Source organism: Mustelus asterias, chromosome 7 (assembly GCF_964213995.1).
Source record: "Mustelus asterias chromosome 7, sMusAst1.hap1.1, whole genome shotgun sequence".
Taxonomy (NCBI): Eukaryota; Metazoa; Chordata; class Chondrichthyes; order Carcharhiniformes; family Triakidae; genus Mustelus; species Mustelus asterias.
Genome location: NC_135807.1, coordinates 3239014 through 3260138, shown reverse-complemented (window position 1 = coordinate 3260138; position 21125 = coordinate 3239014). Strand labels below are relative to the sequence as shown.

At 42.9% G+C, this 21125-nt stretch overlaps 1 protein-coding gene across 1 annotated transcript in view; it reads right to left on the bottom strand.

The window, feature by feature from the left end:
* Positions 1-21125, bottom strand: part of lama3 (laminin, alpha 3) — a 458111-nt gene that overhangs the window by 234310 nt on the left and 202676 nt on the right. Inside the window, exons 17-20 of the mRNA XM_078215598.1 lie at positions 10579-10678; positions 6144-6196; positions 5931-6036; positions 3936-4035 (exon numbers count right to left, since the gene is read on the bottom strand). Of these exons, the coding sequence (XP_078071724.1) occupies positions 3936-4035; positions 5931-6036; positions 6144-6196; positions 10579-10678 (359 nt within the window). The remainder of the gene's footprint in view (positions 1-3935; positions 4036-5930; positions 6037-6143; positions 6197-10578; positions 10679-21125) is intronic.

Sequence of the window (21125 nt, the reverse complement as noted above, 5' to 3'; positions counted from 1 at the left end):
AAAGGAAATCCCAGGTCAGCGTAAAAAAGAGAGGAGCAAAGAAACAGGCTTCAAACAGGAAAAGGGCCGCAGTCAACAGACTTTAAGAGAAAAGGATTCGGAGAAGGCCTAGTAATTGAACGGGGCTTAGAAGAAGCCGTGCAGATCCAAGAAGGCAGTTGGAGGTTGGTGATTCTGTGCTGCAGACCACTGGGGCAAAGGTACTCCTTTGGAGTGGTCATGTTCTACATGGCGTGGCCAAAGAGCTGACGTTGTGCTAGTGAATTGGTGCTTGAGTGCATACTTGGGAATCCAGGGGAATGGAATCTTTGGGAATGTGATTGAAATCCTGCAAAGTGGGCCATAGTTGATGCCATCTAAGTTGGAACGACCTTTTGAGGGAATTCTCAGTTTCGATTCTCGAAGGTGACAATAGAATCATAGAACATAGAACATTACAGCGCAGAACAGGCCCTTCGGCCCACGATGTTGCACCGACCAGTTAAAAAAAAAACTGTGACCCTCCAACCTAAACCAATTTCTTTTCGTCCATGAACCTATCTACGGATCTCTTAAACGCCCCCAAACTAGGCGCATTTACTACTGATGCTGGCAGGGCATTCCAATCCCTCACCACCCTCTGGGTAAAGAACCTACCCCTGACATCGGTTCTATAACTACCCCCCCTCAATTTAAAGCCATGCCCCCTCGTGCTGGATTTCTCCATCAGAGGAAAAAGGCTATCACTATCCACCCTATCTAAACCTCTAATCATCTTATATGTTTCAATAAGATCCCCTCTTAGCCGCCGCCTTTCCAGCGAAAACAATCCCAAATCCCTCAGCCTCTCCTCATAGGATCTCCCCTCCATACCAGGCAACATCCTGGTAAACCTCCTCTGCACCCTCTCCAAAGCCTCCACATCCTTCCTGTAATGTGGGGACCAGAAGTGCACACAGTACTCCAAGTGCGGCCGCACCAGAGTTGTGTACAGTTGCAACATAACGCTACGACTCCTAAATTCAATCCCCCTACCAATAAACGCCAAGACACCATATGCCTTCTTAACAACCTTATCTACTTGATTCCCAACTTTCAGGGATCTATGCACACATACACCTAGATCCCTCTGCTCCTCCACACTATTCAAAGTCCTCCCGTTAGCCCTATACTCAACACATCTGTTATTCCTACCAAAGTGAATTACCTCACACTTCTCCGCATTAAACTCCATCCGCCACCTCTCGGCCCAACTTTGCAACCTGTCTAAGTCTTCCTGCAAACTACGACACCCTTCCTCACTGTCTACCACACCACCGACTTTGGTGTCATCAGCAAATTTGCTAATCCACCCAACTATACCCTCATCCAGATCATTAATAAATATTACAAACAGCAGTGGCCCCAAAACAGATCCTTGAGGTACACCACTTGTAACCGCACTCCATGATGAATATTTACTATCAACCACCACCCTCTGTTTCCTATCCGCTAGCCAATTCCTGATCCAATTTCCTAGATCACCCCCAATCCCATACATCTGCATTTTCTGCAGAAGCCTACCATGGTGAACCTTATCAAACGCCTTACTAAAATCCATATATACCACGTCCACTGCCTTGCCCCCATCCACCTCCTTGGTCACTTTCTCAAAAAACTCAATAAGGTTAGTAAGGCACGACCTACCTGCCACAAAACCATGCTGACTATCACCTATCAATTCATTACTCTCCAAATAACTATAAATCCTATCCCTTATAATTTTTTCCAACATCTTGCCGACAACAGAAGTGAGACTCACCGGTCTATAATTCCCGGGGAAGTCTCTGTTCCCCTTCTTAAACAATGGGACAACATTCGCTAACCTCCAATCTTCTGGTACTATACCAGAGGCCAACGACGACCTGAAGATCAGAGCCAGAGGCTCTGCAATCACTTCTCTTGCCTCCCAGAGAATCCTTGGATAAATCCCATCCGGACCAGGGGATTTATCTATTTTCAGACCCTCCAGAATATCCTGCACATCCTCCTTATCAACTGTAATACTGTCTATTCTACTCCCTTGCAACCCAGTGTCCTCCTCAGCTATATTCATGTCCCCTTGCGTGAACACCGAAGAGAAATATTGGTTCAATGCTTCACCAATCTCCTCCGGTTCCACACATAACTTCCCTCTGCCATCTATAACTGGCCCTAAACTTGCCCTAACCAACCTTCTGTTCTTGACATACCTATAGAACGCCTTAGGATTCTCTTTAACCCTATCCGCCAAAGTCTTCTCATGTCCCCTTTTAGCCCTTCTAAGCTCGCTCTTCAACTCCCTCTTAGCCAATCTAAAGCTTTCTAGTGCACTACCCGAGTGCTCACGTCTCATCCGAACATAAGCCTCCTTTTTCTTTTTAACCAACAAAGAAACTTTTTTGGTGCACCACGGTTCCCTAGCCCTACCAATTCCTCCTTGCCTGACAGGGACATACCTATCACAGACTCGCAGTAGCTGCTCCTTGAAAAAACTCCACATGTCGGACGTTCCCAGTCCCTGTAATCTCCTAGTCCAACCTATGTTTCCTAATTCTCTCCTAATAGCCTCATAATTACCCTTCCCCCAGCTAAAACCACTGGCCCGAGGTTCATGCCTATCCCTTTCCATCACTAAGGTGAACGTAACCGAATTGTGGTCACTATCACCAAAATGCACACCAACTTCCAAGTCTAGCACCTGGTCTGGCTCATTTCCCAGCACCAGATCCAATATAGCCTCACCTCTAGTTGGCCTGTCTACATACTGAGTCAAAAAACCTTCCTGCACGCTTTGAACAAAAACTGACCCCTCTAACGAGCTAGAGCTATAACAATTCCAGTCAATATTAGTCAAGTTAAAATCCCCCATAACAATTGCCCTATTACTTTCACTCCTAAGCAGGATTGACTCCGCAATCCTTTCCTCAACCTCTCTAGAACTTTTAGGAGGTCTATAAAAGACTCCCAACAGGGTGACCTCTCCTCTCCTATTTCTAATCTCCGCCCATACTACCTCAACAGATAAGTCCTCATCAAACCTCCTCTCTGACACTGTGATACAATCTCTGACCAATAATGCTACCCCTCCCCCTCTTCTACCTCCTTCCCTACTTCGACTAAAACATTTGAATCCTCTGTGAGAGAGACAAATTTCAATGAGATTGGTTGGCTTACAGAGTTACTGACACCTGGTTGGGTTGTTGACAAGTATGAAGACTCTGCCTTGGTCCCATTTGTCATTTATTGTTTAGAATGACATGTTCATAGAAATCATAGAAACCCTACAGTGCAGAAGGAGGCCATTCGGCCCATCGAGTCTGCACCGACCACAATCCCACCCAGGCCCTACCCCCACATATTTTACCCGCTAATCCCTCTAACCTACACATCCCAGGACTCTAAGGGGCAATTTTTTTTTTAACCTGGCCAATCAACCTAACCCGCACATCTTTGGACTGTGGGAGGAAACCGGAGCACCCGGAGGAAACCCACGCAGACACGAGGAGAATGTGCAAACTCCACACAGACAGTGACCCGAGCCGGGAATCGAACCTGGGACCCTGGAGCTGTGAAGCAGCAGTGCTAACCACTGTGCTACCGTGCCGCCCACATGTTTGACCACAGTTTGTGTGCTAGTTCACATGTTCCTTATATTAACCCTGAACGTTAGAGCATAAGATAGATATTGTAAATTGTTTTATCTTTTTCACCCTGTATAGCAAACTTTATCTTTGTTTGTTCAAAACCCATGGAATTTTGTGGCTTTATTCACTGAGCAAATGTCTTGAATCCCAAACTTTGTCCACTTTAAACAAAATGTTATTGGTCCCTAACTGGTTCTTATCAAAACCTTGGGGGTTAGATCTAGCATCATAACAATTCTCACACAAATATAGTGCATACTGAGTACAGTAAATAGTACATTGGAATCTTACTGGTTGCAAGTGCGCCCCTCTACATTCGGTCTACACTGGCAGGTTCCTGACGACAGATTGCATGTTAGATTAGTTGAACCTCCAATGTCACACTGGCAGCCTGTCAGTAGAATGAGAGGAATGAGTAAGAATTTATCATTTCATGCAAGTACAAATAGCACAAATTGAAATAAACAAAAACAAAGCTAAAGACCTTGGAGACTGGAAATCTGAAATAAAAACAGAAAATGCTGGAAACATTCAGCAGGTGAGACAGCATCCATAGAGATGGAAACAAAGTTAATGTTTCAGGTTGATGACCTTTCATCAGAACTAGAAGAGGTTAGAGGTTTAACAGCACTTGCTTAAAAACCCGTTAATTTTCTAACTTCTTCCAATTCCCCACACAGCAAAATTCTACAAATAGCAATGAGATAATGATCAGATATTATGGATGGGATTTTCCAGCCACGCTCGCCCCAAGGCTGGAAATTCCTGCCCGAAGTCAATGGACCTTTGCAGGGTGATGATTCATAGCCCCAGGGCTATGATTCCCGTGGCGGGCGGAACAGGAAAATTTTGTCCTCTGTATTTTAGTGATGCTGCGTGAGGGCTAAACATTGGCTTGGTTAAGTTCCCTATTCTTTTTCAAAATAGTATGACTGGATCTTTTACATTCATCCAAGATGGTAGGTGGAGCTTCACTTTAATATCATCCAAAAGACAGCACCCCCAGCAATGCAGCACTCCCTAAGTATTGTGAATGTCAGCCTAGATCTTAAACTCAGGTCTCTCAATTGGGACCTGAACCTATGACCTTCTGACTCAGAGGAAAGAGTGCGACCAACAGAGCCATGGCTAACAATGGCAAGAGCTCTGACAATAAGTCATTGACCTGAAACATTAACTCTGTTTCTCTCCAGAGGTGCTGCCAGACCTGCTGAACAATTCCAGCATTTTCTGTCTTTACTTCAGGTTTCCAGCATCTGCAAGTTAGCTCTTGTACCAGCAAAGAAATGGTTAATATACATCTCACGTACCTTTTAGAAGTGATGGCTTGAACTGCCACTATCCTTGAGGTGTGGGTGTGCCCATGTGCTGTTAGGATGGGAATTCCAGGATATTGACTGCATGACAATGAAGGAACAGTGGTATGACCTAAATATGGATGGTGTGTGACTTGGAAGGAAATCTGGAAGGGATGGTGTTCCCATGACATGACTACTTTTAGTGGTTTAGGTTACAGGGAGGGTGGTGATATTGAATAAACTTGGTGAATTGCTACAATGGCTCCTGCAGGTAATGTACATTGCAGTGTCATTGCACACATTGATGGTACTGGTGTATATGGAGTCCAATGCCAAAGGCTCCAAACAAATGACATGTTCTGCCCTAGATAGAGTCAAGATTCATAAAAGTTATTGTATCTGCCCCCATCAGGGTGAATAGTCAATATTCTATTACATTCCTGACAAGCTTTGTAGATGAGGGATTGGTCTTGAGAGGGAAACAGGTCGAGTCCCCAGTTTCTGCCTGCTTTTGCAATTCCAATCTGTTGTGTTTAGCAAACATGGGATCGAGTACCACCCCGTCATTACAGTATGTAATGTTTGATTTAGGGTGGGAATCTTATACTTTTTCATTCATAGTATTGTGATCAATGTCATTCTGTACCCTAGAGAGCTGTGGATGCTCATTCATTGAGTATATTCAAGGCCAAAACAGATAGATATTTGGATACTAAGGGAATCGAGGGATATGGGGACCTGGTGGAAAGGTGGAATTGATGGAGAACATTAGCCATGATCTTGCTGAATAGTGGAGCAGGCTCAAGGGCCAATATGGACTACTCAGGCTCCTATTTTTTATATTCTTATGGTGAGTGTTCAGAAGCATTTCTTGGTTGACTTGGATTGCCTAGTAGTTTGAGAATGATTATGACCAGGCATCACGTATTTTATCACAATGCGAAATATTTAGACTCATCAAGTCTTTGCTGTTAATGTTGTGACTCACCTTGGCAACCAAAATAATTCCTCTCTTCTAAGGCATAGTGTCCTTCTTGACACCAATCACAGAGCTCACCACAGACATTAGATTTACAATAACATTGGCCATCATCCTAAAACATTAAGGTAACAAATTAAAAACCAAAACAAAATTCTCCCGGTGTGAAGACTGTTCCTGATTATGTTCTTGTTAATCCTGCAATTTCTTCGGAATGCTCACCTGATTGCATTCTCCAATCCCGCTAATTGTACCAATCACACGACAGCGACATTCTGTAATATGGAAAATAAAAGAAGGTGAGTTGAGTTTATTTCAGATCTATGCCATGCCCAGTTAGAAATGACAGCAGCATGTAAAAGAATCTCATCACGTGAGGCACATAAAAAGGTCATTTGGCCCATTGTGTCTGTGGCAGCTCTTTGAAAGGGTTATCCACTCCCTCATTCTTTCCCCATAGCTTTGCAATTTTTATTTCTTTTCAAGAATTAGTTCAATTCTCTTTTAAAAGTTACTATTAAATCTGCTTCCACCGGTCTTTCAAGCAACATGACAAAGGTCACTGCCTAAAAGGGTATTAGAGCCAGAAACAATCAACTCATTTAAAATGTGCCGCTGAAGCCCCAGAATCTCCAGGGCTATGAACCAAGTCCATTAGTCTTGAGCGGGAAACAGGTAAAGTCCCCAGTTTCTGCCTGCTTTTGCAAGTCCAATCTATTGTGTTTAGCATACATGGGATCCACCTTTCCACCAGGTCCCATATCTCCTCGATTCCCTTGGTATCCAAACATCTATCTGTTTTGGCCTTGAATATACTCAAATGAATGAGCATTCGCAGCTCTCTAGGGTACAGAATGACATTGATTCACAACTCTGTAAATGAAAAAGTATAAGGTTCCAGTCCTAAATCAAACATTACATAACGTAATGACGGGGTGGTATTCGATCCGATGTATGCTAAACACAAAAAAATGGGATTAGGCTGGGTGCCTCAATTTCCAGCCAGTGCAGACAGGATGGGCAGAGTATCTCCTCCAGTGCTGTAAGTTTTTCTACATTTTCTAAATTTTCTGAATATCTGAAAAGGAGAAATATGTAGGGAGAGGCTGGGTGAGTGGCAGTACATGAAGTGCGGCACAGTGGTCACAGCGCCAGGGACCCAGGTTCAATTCCGGCTCAGGCCACTGTCTGTGTGGAGTTTGCACATTCTCCCTGTGTCTGTGTGGGTTTCCTCCGGGTGCTCCAGTTTCCTCCCACAGTCCAAAGATGTGCGGGTTAGGTGGATTGGCCATGATAAATTGCTCCTTAGTGTTGAGGGATTAGCAGGGTAAATACGTAGGGTTACAGGGATAGGGCCTGGGTGTGATTGTTGCTGGTGCAAGCTTGATGGGCTGAATGGCCTCCTTCTGCACTGTAGGGTTTCAATGATAATTGCTCCTTAGGAGAGTCAGCATGGTCACAATGCGACAGATGACCTGTGTTGTAACAATTCTATGATTTAATAACAACAACTACTGTGCAAAAGAGCTTACTCCTTGTTTCCCTTCTAGGGCAGCACAGTAGCACAGTGGTTAGCACTGCTGCCTCACAGCACCAGGGACCCGGGTTCGATTCCTAGCTTGAGTCACTGTCTACGTGGAGTTTGCACGTTCTCCCTGTGTTTGCGTGGGTTTCCTCCAGGTGCTCCTGTTTTCTCTCACGGTCTGAAAGATGTGCAGGTTAGGTGGAATTGGCCATGCTAAATTGTCCCTTAGTGTCAGGGGGACTAGCTAGGGTAAATACATGGGATTTGGGGATAGGGCCTGAGAGGGATTGTGGTCGGTGCAGACTCGATGGGCCGAATGGCCTCCTTCTGCACTGTATGATTCTATGGTTATTTTGCCAATTGCCTTCAACCTATGCCTTCTGGTTACTGATATTCCTGCCAGTGGAAATAATTTCTCTTTATTAACACTATCAAAACCATTGATGATTTGTGAGTATCTCTATTAAATCACCCCTTAATCTTCACCATTCCAAGGATAACAACCTCAGTTTTGCCAGTCTCTGCACATAATTGAAGCCCCTAAGACCATTAGAATAAATCTCCTGGTTGCCTTGAATTTTTCTAAGTGCCCTGCTATAATGTGTTTAATAATAGCTTCTAACAGTTCTCCTGTGACAGAGGTTAAGCTAACTGGCCTGTAGCTTCCTGCTTTCTATCTCCCTCCTTTTTGAAAAAAAGAGTTACATTTACTATTTTCTAATCCGATGGAACCTTCTCCAAATTAGGGAATTTCGGAAAATTGAATGATCTCACTGGACCTGGGAATGAAGTCCATCAGGACCCAGACACTCAGCCTGTAGCTTCAACAATTTGTTCAGTACCATCTCCCTGGTGACTGTAATTTTCTTGAGTTCCTCCCTTCCATTTCCTGGTTTACAGCTATTTCTGGCATGTTACTATAGTGAAGGTGAATGAAAATACCTGATCAATTCATCTGCCATCTCTTCATTTTCCATTATTCATTCCCAGACTCACTTTTTATGAAACTTTAAAAAAATTAATTCATGGAATGTGGCATCACAGACTGGCACCAGCATTTATCGCCATTTCTAATTGACCTTGAGGGGACAGTTAAGAGGCAACCACATTGCTGTGGGTCTGGAGTCACATTAAGCCAGACCAGGTAAGGTTAGCAGATTGTCCATTAAGGACATTCGTGAACCAGATGGGTTTTTACATGGTTTTATGTTTTCAACATTAGACCTTTAATTCCAGATTGTGTAGTGAATTCAAATTTCACCATCTGTGTGGTGGGATTTGAACCTAAATCCCCAGGACATTATCCTGAGTCACTGGATTATTAGTCCAATGACAATACCACAACACCACAATACCACTAAGCCAGTGCCTTCCCTACTCTTACTAGCTATCTTCATATTTCTAACTATCTTTATTTTGTACTCTAATTTTCCTTTCTTATTAATTTTTTTGTCATTCTTTGCTGATTTTTATATTCCATACAATCTTCTGACCTACCACCTATCTTTGTGCAATTATATACTTTTTCTTTTAAGTTTGATATTTAACTTTATTAGTTAACTAATAAGTTAACTAGAGATGGTGGGTCATCCCCAATGGATTTTTTCTTTCTCTTTGAAATGTATCTATCCTGTGCATTCTGATATATTCTCTTCAATACCTGCCATTGCATCTCTATTAACCTATTTCAAAACCTAACTTGCCAGTTAACTTTAGCTCTACTTTCATGCCCTCATAATTGTCCTTACTTAACTTTAAAGTACTAGTCTGTGACCCATTCTACTCTCCCTCAAATCAAATGTAAAATTCAACCATATTATGATAGGTGGCACCAAAGGGAGCCTTCACTATCTCGTTGCACAATACCAGATCTAGTATGGCCTGCACCCAGGTTGGCTCCAGAATGTGCTGATCTGAGAAACCATCCCAAAAACATTCTATGAATTCCTCACCGAGGCTCCTTTGACCGCCTGATTTTTCAGTCTGTATGTAGATTAAAATCCTCCCTGATTATTGTCAAATTTTTCTGACAAGCTCCCATTATCTCTTCTTTTATATTCTTTCCTACTGTGTGTGATTACTGTCAGTAGGCCTATACACCACTCCTACAAGTGACTTCCTGCCTTTATCATTTCTAATCTCTATCCAGGCCACTTCTACATCCTGGTTTCCTGAACTTAGGTCATTCTTGTCTAGTATGCTAATAGCATTATACATTAACAGAGTAGTCCCTCCACATTTTCCAAGTTTCCTGTCCTTCCAAAATGTCATATACCCTTCAATATTCAGGTCCAAATCTACATCATCCTGCAACCATGTTTCTGTAATGGCTATTAGAATGTTAGTTTCTATTTGCGTTATCAGTTCATCTGTTTTGTTTCAAATGTTGTGTGCATTCAGAAACAGAGCTTTTAGTTTTGGCCTGTTAGTATTTTGTAACCTCTAGCTTTATCTTCTGATTTACTCTTAGATTCATCATCTCTGACCCACCCTGTCACGGTCTGTTTATCATTTCCCATGTTAATAACTTTCTCTCTTGCCTTGTTTCTACTCTTTGTTTACCACATCTTCCAAAATTTGACCCCTTGCCCTCAGTATTTAGTTTAAAGCACTCTTTACTTCCCTAGTCATGTGGCTTGCTAGAACACTGGTCCCAGCATGATGGCACAGATGAAAACCATCCCAATGGTATAGCACCCACTTTTCCCAATACAGATGCTAGTGTCCCACAAACTGCAACCCACTTCTCCCACACATTGAACCGCACATTCATCTCTCTAATGTTATTTACACCTTGCCAATTTGTACGTGGCTCAGATAATGATCCAGAGCTCATTACCTTTGAGGTTCTGCTTTTTAAATTAGTGCCTAGTCAATCTGTGACATTAACTATGTTTAGCAGTTATTAAGAGCTGAATTTGAAAATAATAGATTTTTTTAGGTTCATTGTGTCAATAAGGATTATTCCACATCAATCAAGTTAAAACTACTGATATCAATTCTTAAATATTGAAATTATACATCTTAGTTGCAAAATATCTCATACATGCAGAGCTTCTGACAGACAATGTGAATAAGTCCACATCATGGCCAGCCATTTTAACCTAGATAAGAAAGACACAAATAACTTACCAATGCAACCTTCGGGATTTTCCTCAGCTAGGTTCCAGTAGAGTGAGTTACATTGATCACATTTGGAGCCCTCAACATTTGCCAGGCACTGACAGGAACCCTGTTGAACAGGAATGTTAGAGGAAACATAAAAGTTAAAATGTATTTCATAAGCCAGCTTGTTGTCTGTTCAGTAGTACTTTAAAATAATGAGCACAGACCTTTTCACATTTTGTCCCCCTATTAGTTGCTTACACTTTACTAAACTGGATCTGTATCCCAATCTACATTTATTTTCATACACAGACTGCATAGTCACTTCTCTTAAATTTGAATTCACAAGTTTAAAATCTGTGTATAAAGTGGGGGGTTGTCAACTCTGGACATACTTCTTGAGGTTTCATCACATGCCACATGACCTGCTGCCACGATCCCACTGTGGGTCCCCTGACTCGTCTATAGTTGCAGTCATGGCTTTCCTATGGCCAAATTACATTTATTATTCAACTGGATGATTCTGCACAACCAGCCAAACAGCAATTCTTCTCATGCCAATATTTTTCTAAATTATAAATAAAACTTCTCAAAGAAACTGACAATTTTATACATTTTCTTTTCTTTAGACTGATTATTATTTTCCCAGGTTTAATCTCACAGCAATGAAGATTACTCATCAATTCCTGGAGACTCCAGGGTAATCCTAGAGAGTTGGCAACCCTAGGGCAAGAACATGAATAATGCACTTAATATTTCCCTGTGCAAGCCAACCTCAGAGTTGGCCTGTAAAAACCTTGCTGTTTCTGCAAGTTATTGCACAGCATTCATAAATGAATATGCGTCAAGTATTTGATTCTATATACTTGGGGCCAGATTTTAGCAGAGGAAGTGGGAGTAAGGAGGTGGATTCATATCCAGGTCAAGAACCCCTCCTCAATGTGAACCAGGAAGTCCTTGTTATTTTGATAGAGACGGTAGGTAATTGGACAGCTGGCCAATTAATGGCCGCAGGGGTGGAAATGGAGGAAGAACTCCTTCATAGGAACATAGTATTTAGGAGCACAAGTAGGCCATTTAGCCCTTTGAGCCTGCTCTTCCATTCAATCTAACCATGGCTGACCTAGTGGTGGTCACATCTCCACTTTCCTGTATGCATTCCCCCATAATCCTCAACTCCCTTGTCTTTCAAAAATCTATCTAACTCAGCCTTAAATAAATTCAATGACCCAGCCGTCATTATTTACTGGGGAAGAGAATTCCACAGATTAACGACCCTCTGAGAGAAATAAAATTCTCCTCATCTCTGCCTTAAAAGGAGGCCGCTTATTTTTAAACTATGTCCCTGAGTTTTAGTCTTTCCTAGAAGAGGAAACATTCTCCGGTGATCACCCTATCAAGTCCTCTCAAAACCATTTATGTTTTTATAAGATCACATCTCATTCTTCCAAACTCCAATGGGTGTAGGCCCAAACAGTTCAACCTTTCTTCACAGGTTAAGCACCTCATCCCAGGAATGAGTCCAGTAAACCTTCTCTGAACTACTTCAAAAGCATTTTTTTTCAAATAAGGAGACCAGAACTATGCACAGTATTCCAAATGTGGTCTCACCAAGGACCTGTACAGCTGCAGTAAAACGTCTCTACTTTTATATTCCATTCCTTTTGCATTAAATTCCAACATTCCATTTGTCTTCCTAATCACTTGTTGTACCTACATTCTAATTTATGTGATTCATGTGCATCATCTAGATCCCTCTGTACCATCAGGTTCTGCAATCTTTCTCCATTTAAACTACGCAGATGGAAATCAGTGGAATGTGACAACCCTGCACATGAGCAATGGTCAACAAATATCTCGTGGGCTACACTCAGAACCCAGATGGGCTGCATGTGGTCTCCAGGCTGCAGGCTGTCCCCCATTGCTCTACTTCCTCTTGACAACTTAATTTCCTACCAATCTTGGTGTTACTGGCAAATTTACCATATATTTTGTCCCCTCTTCCAAGCCATTGATACAGATTGTAAATAGTTGAAACCACAGCACCTCAACCCCAGATCCATATGGCACTCCAACAATTATAGCTTTCCAATCCAAAAAAGGCCCATTTATCCCTACTCTCTTTTTCTTGTTAACTAAAAAAACCTTTATCCATGCTTAATGGGGCTAAAGGTAGACAAGTCTCCTGGTCCTGATGGAATGCATCCCAGGGTTCTAAAAGAGATGGTGGGAGAAATAGCAAATGCACGAGTGGCAATTTACCAAAATTTGCTGGACTCTGGGGTGGTTCCCGCAGATTGGAAAACAGCAAATGTGACGCCACTGTTTAAAAAAGGAGTTCGACAAAAGGCAGGTAACTATAGGCCGGTTAGCTTAACTTCTGTAGTATGGAAAATGCTTGAATCTATCTTCAAGGAAGAAATAGCGAGACATCTGGATATAAATTGTTCCATTGGTAAGACGCAGCATGGGTTCATGAAGGGAAGGTCATGTTTGACTAATTTGGTGGAATTCTTTGAGAACATTACATGTGCAGTGGACAATGGGGAACCTGTGGATGTGGGGTATCTGGATTTCCAGAAGGCATTTGACAAGGTGCCGCACCAAAGACTGCTACATAAGATAAAGGTGCACGGTGTTACGGGTAATGTATTAGCATGGATAGAGGATTGGTTAACGAACAGAAAGCAAAGAGTGGGGGTAAATGGGTGTTTTTCTGGTTGGCGATCAGTGACTAGTGGTGTGCCTCAGGGATCAGTGTTGGGACCGGAACTGTTTATGATTTACATAGATGATTTGGAGTTGTAGTGTGTCAAAATCCAGATACACACATCCACAAAATTCGCAGATGACACTAAGATGAGTGGCAGAGCAAAGTGTGCAGAGGATGCTGAAAGTCTGCAAAGGGATATAGATAATCTAAGTGAGTGGGCGAGGGTCTGGTAGATGGAGTACAATGTTAGTAAATGTGAGGTCATCCATTTTGGTAGGAATAACAGCAAAATGAACTATTATTTAAATGGTAAAAAATTGCAGCATGCTGCCGTGCAGAGGGATCTAGGTGTCCATGTGCAAGAATCACAAGGAGTTGGTTTGCAGGTACAGCAGGTAATTAAGAAGGCAAATGGAATTTTGTTCTTCATTGCTAGAGGGATGGAGTTTAAAAATAGCTAGGTTATGTTGCAGCTGTATAAGGTGCTGGTGAGGCCACATCTAAAGTACTGTGTACAGTTTTGGTCTCCTTAACTTGAGAAAGGATATACTGGCACTGGAAGGGGTGCAGAGGAGATGCACCAGGTTGATTCCGGAGTTGAGAGGGTTGGCATATGAGGAGAGACTGAGTAGACTGGGGCTATACTCATTGGAATTCAGAAGAATGAGGGGAGATCTTATAGAAACATATAAGATTATGAAGGGAATAGATAAGATAGAAACAGGGAAGTTGTTTCCACTGGCAGGTGAAACTAGAACTAGGGGCATAGCCTCAAAATAAGGGGAAGCAGATTTAAGACTGATTTGAGGAGGAACTTCTTCACACAAAGGATTGTGAATCTGTGGAATTCCCTGCCCAGTGAAGCAGATGAGGCTACCTCATTGAATGTTTTTCAGGCAAGGATAGATAAATCTTTGAACAGTAAAGGAATTAAGGATCATGGTGAGCGCGCGGGTAAGAGGAGCTGAGTCTACGAAAAGATCAGCCATGATCTTATTGAATGGCGGCGCAGACTCGAGGGGCCAGATGGCCTACTCCTAGTTCTTATGTTCTTATGTAATCTGTTACTCTCCACACCATGTGCTCTGTAGTAATCTTTGACACGGCACGGTGACACAGTAGTTGGCACTGCTGCCTCACAGCTCCAGGGACCCGAGTTTGATTCCCAGCTTGGGTCACTGTCTGTGCGGAGTTTGCATGTTCTCCCCACAATTTTAACCAATGCATCTGCTATCTGTGCTGCCTCTTCTTTTAAGACCTTAGGATTCATGTCATCCAGTCCTGGCAACTTGTCAGCCTTTCAGTCTAATAGTTTTCCTCGCACCTTTTCCCTGGTGATTATGATTGTTTTTAAGTTTATCCCTATTCCTATCGCCTCTTGATTATCAAGCATCTTTGAGATGTTTTTGAAGTTTTCCACTGTGAAAACAACATACCTGTTCAATACCTTTGCTATGTCTTTGTTTTCCATTTTCAATACCCCAGACTCGTGTTCCAGGGAACCAACACCAGATTTAGTTAGTATTTTCCTAATTAACTTCTGTAGAAACTCTTACAATCTGTTTTTATATCACTAGCCAGCTTTCTCTCACACATCTCTCTGCTCTTCGTTGTCTTTTTAGTCATTCTTTACTGGTTCTTAAAATCTGTCCAATCCCTTGACCTACCACTAATCCTTGCAGATACGTATAGTGTTTCTTTCAATTTGATAAAATCCTTAATTTCCTTATTTAGCCAGAGATGATGATGCAACTTTCGAAAAGCCTTTTTTCGCACTGGGATAAATCTTTGCTGAGAATTATTAAATATATCTTTAAAAGTTTACCACTACAACTCTACTGTCCTGCCTTTCCTGATAACATAGGACGTAAGGGCAGCAGTAGACTACTCGGCTTCTCAAGCTTGCTCTGCCATTCAGTCGGCTCATAACTATGTTAATTTCATGCAGAACTGTTATCGACATGTGCTGACACAATAATAGCTGCTTAATGGTGAGGGTAGTGACTCCAGACAGTAGTCCAGTTCTCTCTGATAGTAAGATTCCAGAGACTTTACTGGTAATTGCTCATGGTGTCTGCTCAGGGTTGGACCATTCACATCCATACTTTAGACGCTCAGACCTTAGAGTATACGTGTCAGACCACTGTTGGATCAAACAATTCCTTACAGTTATGGCATCTCGGCAAGAGGCAAGTAGAGGAGGCAGTGGCGTAATGGTATTGTCACTGGACTAATAATCCAGAGACCAAGGATAATGCTCTGGGGATCTGGGTTTGAATCCAACCATGGCAGGTGGTGAAATCTGAACTGAATAAAAAAACCTGGAATTAAAAGTCTAATGATGACCATGAAACCATTGTTGATTGTCATGAAAACCCACCTGATTCACTAATGTCCTTTAGAAAAGGAAATTTGCCATCCTTACCTGGTCTGGCCTACATGTGAATCCAGAGCCACAGCAAAATCGTTGACTCTTAAATGCCCTCTCAAAGGCAATTAGCAATAGGCATTAATTGCTGGCCCAGCCAGCAATGCCCACATCCCTTATTGTGACATCTCCATATTCAACCAGACCACCTCTCGGAGGTCCCCCTTCCCAATCCTCTCCCACATCCTGCTCCTTTGCTTCCTCAGATGAGTTCAGTCCTTCCACTCTATCTGCATCTTTGAGGTGCATTTCCCATTGGAGGGCCATATTGTGAAGTACCCATCAGACCATTGACCATTGAGAGCCTCTTGCAGGTGGGCATTGCATAGCTATAGACCAGCTGGTCCATACAGCATCCATACATGATGGACTGCATAATCAGGGTTCTGATAAGCAAATGGCTTTCATTATAACACTATTGTGCCTCTGTGTTGTTCTTGGGGGAGGTGAGAATCCACCTCCACAAAGAATAGCCCTATCCCCGTTGGGGGGGTTGGACTGAATAGCTGAGGCATGTTAGGCTGGCAGAGAATGAACAGCTACCAGGAAAATGTGCACACATGTGAAAGAAGTTCTTTCTGAGGTTGCAGACCAGCTGGAGAGGGAGTGGTTGGTCTTTCATCATCTTATAGGTCTCTATAAGATCCCCCCTCAGCCTTCTAAATTCCAATGAGTACAAACCCAATCTGCTCAATCCCTCCTCATAATCAACACCCCTCATCTCTGGTATCAACCTGGTGAACCTTCTCTGCACTCCCTCCAAGACCAATATATCCTTCCGCAGATAAGGGGACCAGTACTGCACACAGTATTCCAGCTGCGGCCTCACCAATGCCCTGTACAGATGTAGCATGCAGCATAACAACAAACAGTAAGAGTTTCTATGGATATATAAATAGGAAGCGGGTGGCTAAGATACATATGGTGCTTCTACTGAATGAGGTGGGTGAATTGATAACAGCAAACAAAGAAATGGCGGATGTGCTAAATAAATATTTTGCATCAGTCTTCACCGTGGGAGACATTGCAAATATCCCCAAGTTATCAGATGAGCTGATTTCAGGTCCCTCTGCACAGTAGCATGTTGTAATTTTTTTCCATTTAGATAATAATCCAATTTGCTATTATTTCCTCCAAAGTGAATAACCTCGCATTTGTCAACATTATACTCCATCTGCCAGATCCTCGCCCCACTCACTCAGCCTGTCCAAATCTCTCTGCAGACCTTCCAAGCTCACAAAAGGAATATTGGAACATAGGAGCAGGAGTGGATCATTCAGCCACTCAAGCCTGCTCCAACGCTCAATTCTGATGTGAAGATGCTGGCGTTGGACTGGGGTGGGCACAGAAAGAAGTCTCACAACACCATAGAGTTACACAGGCATAGAGGTTTACAGCATGGAAACAGGCCCTTCGGCCCAACTTGTCCATGCCGCCCTATTTTTTTAAACCCCTAAGCTAATCCCAATTGCCCGCATTTGGCCCATACCCCTCTATACCCATCTTACCCATGTAACTGTCTAAATACTTTTTAAAAGACAAAATTGTACCTGCCTCTACTACTACCTCTGGCAGCTTGTACCAGACACTCCACCCTGTGTGTGAATAAATTGCCCCTCTGGACACTTTTGTATCTCTCCCCTCTTACCTTAAACCAATGCCCTCTAGTTTTAAACTACCCTACCTTTGGGAAAAGATATTGACTATGTAGCTGATCTGTGCCCCTCATTATTTTATAGACCTTATAAGATCACCCTTCAGCCTTCTACGTTCCAGAGAAAAAAGTCCCAGTCCACCCAGCCTCTCCTTATAACTCAAACCATCAAGTCCCGGTAGCATCCTAGTAAATCTTTTCTGCACTCTTTCTAGTTTAATAATATCCTTTCTATAATAGGGTGACCAGAACTGTACACAGTATTCCAAGTGTAGCCTTATCAATGTCTTGTACAACTTCAACAAGACGTCCCAACTCCTGTATTCATTGTTCTGACCGATGAAACCAAGCATGCTGAATGCCTTCTTCACCACTCTGTCGACCTGTAACTCCACTTTCAAGGAACTATGAACGTGTACCCCTAGAGTTCTTTGTTCTGTAACTCTCCCCAATGCCCTACCATTAACTGAGTAAGTCCTGCCCTGGTTCAATCTATCAAAATGCATCACCTCGCATTTATCTAAATTAAACTCCATCTACCATTCATCAGCCCACTGGCCCAATTGATCAAGATCTTGTTGCAATCGGAGATAACTTTCTTCACTATCCACTATGCCACCAATCTTGGTGTCATCTGCAAACTTACTAACCATGCCTCCTATATTCTCATCCAAATCATTAATATAAATGAAAATAACAGTGGACCCAGCACTGATCCCTGAGGCACACCACTAGTCACAGGCCTCCAGTTGGAAAAACAACTGTCTACAACCACCCTCTGGCTTCTGTCAAGAAGCCAATTTTGTATCCATTTAGATACCTCACCCTGGATCCCGTGAGATTTAACCTTATGCAACAACCTACCATGCGGTACCTTGTCAAAGGCCTTGCTAAAGTCCATGTAGACAACATCAACTGCACTGCCCTCTTCTACCTTCTTGGTTACCCCTTCACAAATCTCAATCAAATTTGTGAGACATGATTTTCCACTCACAAAGCCATGCTGACTGTCCCTAATCTGTCCTTGCATCTCTAAATGCCTGTAAATCCTGTCTCTGGTTGAAGTCCAACAGGTTTATTTGGAATCAGAGCTTTCGGAGCGCTGCTCCTTCCTCACCTGAGCAAATAAACCTGTTGGACTTTAACCTGGTGTTGTGAGACTTCTTACTGTGCCAATATTCAATTAGATCATGGCTGATCATATACCTCAATGCCATTTTCCTGCGTTGTCTCCACTTCCCTGATATCACTGAATGGATTCAGTGATGAAAAAATTCAAGGCCAAAATTCTCTTGACTGCTACTGGAGGGTGTGGTGACCTGGAGTGTAAAATTTGAGCGCCTCACTGATGAGGGCACAATGTCTTTGACTATCTGCCTGGAGCGTGTAGCCTCCTTCAGCACCAGCTCTCAGTCATGTCCAGGCAGCTTCATCTTCGTCTGTAGATCCTATGCTCAGATTGGTGTCTCTTTCTCCTTCATGCCATTTGCCCCTCTCCTCTGCCCTTCTTACGCCTGGTGTCCTGCCCTTCCAGTGCATTCTGCTGCTCCTCACCTACATTGGCCTTGATTTATGAGGGTATAGTACCCACTTCCTGCTGCACTCTTCCTAGTGCTCAGGTGAGGTCCAGGCAGCCTTGCTTTTCACTCCAATGCCCACCTGTTGCCAGGAAGATGATGACCCCCCTGAACTGACAAAGTTCTTAATGTCAACCTATAATGGGCTGCTGTAGCTGCTCCTTCAAAAGAGTAACCCGTTCATCTCTGATCTACCTTTATCATAGAATCAGAGAGTCCCTTCAGTCCAGAGGAAATTACTCAGTCTATTGAGTCTGCATTGACTCTCTGACAGAGTATCTTATCCAGACCCTCTCTTCCACCCCATCCCCGTAACCCCACACATTTTCTATGGCTAATCCATCTAATTTACAGATCTTGGGACCTTAAGGGGCAACTTAGCCTGGCCAATCCAGCTAACCTGCACATCTTTGGACTGTGGGAGGAAACCGGAGCAACCGGAGGATGTGATGTAATTGGGATCACAGAGACCTGGCTCCATGGTGACCAGGGATGAAAACTCAATATTCAGGTGTATTCAATATCCAGGAAAGATAGGTGGAAAGTAAAGGGGATTGGGGTAGGGTTGCTGGTTAAAAAGGAGATTAACGCAATAGTAAGGAAGGACATTAGTCTGGACGATGTGGAATCTGTATGTGTGGAGCTGCGGAACAACAAAGGACAAAAAACGTTAGTGGGAGTTGTGAACAGACCACCAAACAGTAGTAGTGAGGTTGGGGATGGCATCAAGCAGGAAATTAGGGATATGTGCAGTAAGGGTACAGCAGTTATTATGGGTGACTTCAATCTGCATATTGATTGGGCTCACCAAACTGGTAGCAATGCGATGGTGGAGGATTTCCTGGAATGTATAAGGGATGGTTTTCTTGACCAATATGTTGAGGAATCAACTAGAGAGCAGGCCATCTTCGACTGGGTATTGTGTAATGAGAGAGCATTATTTAGCAACCTTATGATGTGAGATCCTTTGGGGAGGAGTGATCATAATATGGTATAATTCTTCATTAAGAGGGACAGCGACACTGTTAAGTCTGAGACTAGGGTCCTGAACTTGAGGAAAGCTAATTTTGATGGTATGAGACATGCATTGGCTAGGATAAGCTGGCAAAGGATACTTGAGAGATTGACGGTGGATAGGCAATGGCAGACATTTAAAGAACACATGGATGAACTTCAATGTACATCCCTGTCTGGCGTAAGAGTAAAACGGGGAAGCTGGCTCATCCATGGCTAACAAGGGAAATTAGGGATCGTGTTAAAGCCAAAGAGGAGGCAGATAAAGTGACCAGAAAAAGCAGCAAAGCTGAGGACTGGGAGAAATTTAAAATCCAGCAGAGGAGGACAAAGGGTCTAATTCAGAAGGGGAAAATAGAATACGAGAATAAGCTTGCAGAAAACATAAAAGCTGACTGCAAAAGCTTCTATAGAGATGTGAAGAGAGAAAGACTGGTGAAGGCAAATGTTACAGTTACAGTTTGAATCAGGTGAATTCATAATGGGCAACAAAGAGATGGGACCAACTGAACAAAAACTTTGGATCTGTCGTTACTAAGAAGACACAAATAATCCTCCAGAAATACTAGGGACAGAGGGTCTAGCATGAAGGAGGAACTGAAGGAAATCTTTATTAGTCAGGAAACTGCATTGGGGAAATTGCTGGGATTAAAACCCAATAATTCCCCAGGGCCTGATGCTCTGCATCCCAGAGTACTCTAGAAATAGTGAATGATTTGGGAATCATTTTCCAGCATTCTATAGACTCTGGGAGAGTTCCAATGGATTGGAGGAAAGCTAATTTAACCACACTTTTTTAAAAAAGAGGCAAAGAGAAAACGGGGAATTAGACCGGTTAGCCTGACATTGGTGGTGGAGAAAATGCTGGAGTCAATTATTAAGGATTTAATAACTGAGCATTTGGTGACAGGATCGGTCCAAGTCAGCATGGATTCACTAAAGGGAAATCACGCTTGACAAATCATCTGGAATTTTTTGAGGATGTGACCGGTAGAGAGGACAAGGGTGAACCAGTGGGTGTTGGGTATCTGGACTTTCAAAAGGCTTTTAACAAAGTCCCACACAAGAGATTAGTGAGCAAAATTAAAGCTCATGGTATTGGGGGTAACGTATTGACGTGGATAGAGAACTGGTTGGCAGACAGGAAGCAGAGAGTGGGAATAAATGGGTGCTTTTCAGAGTGGCAGG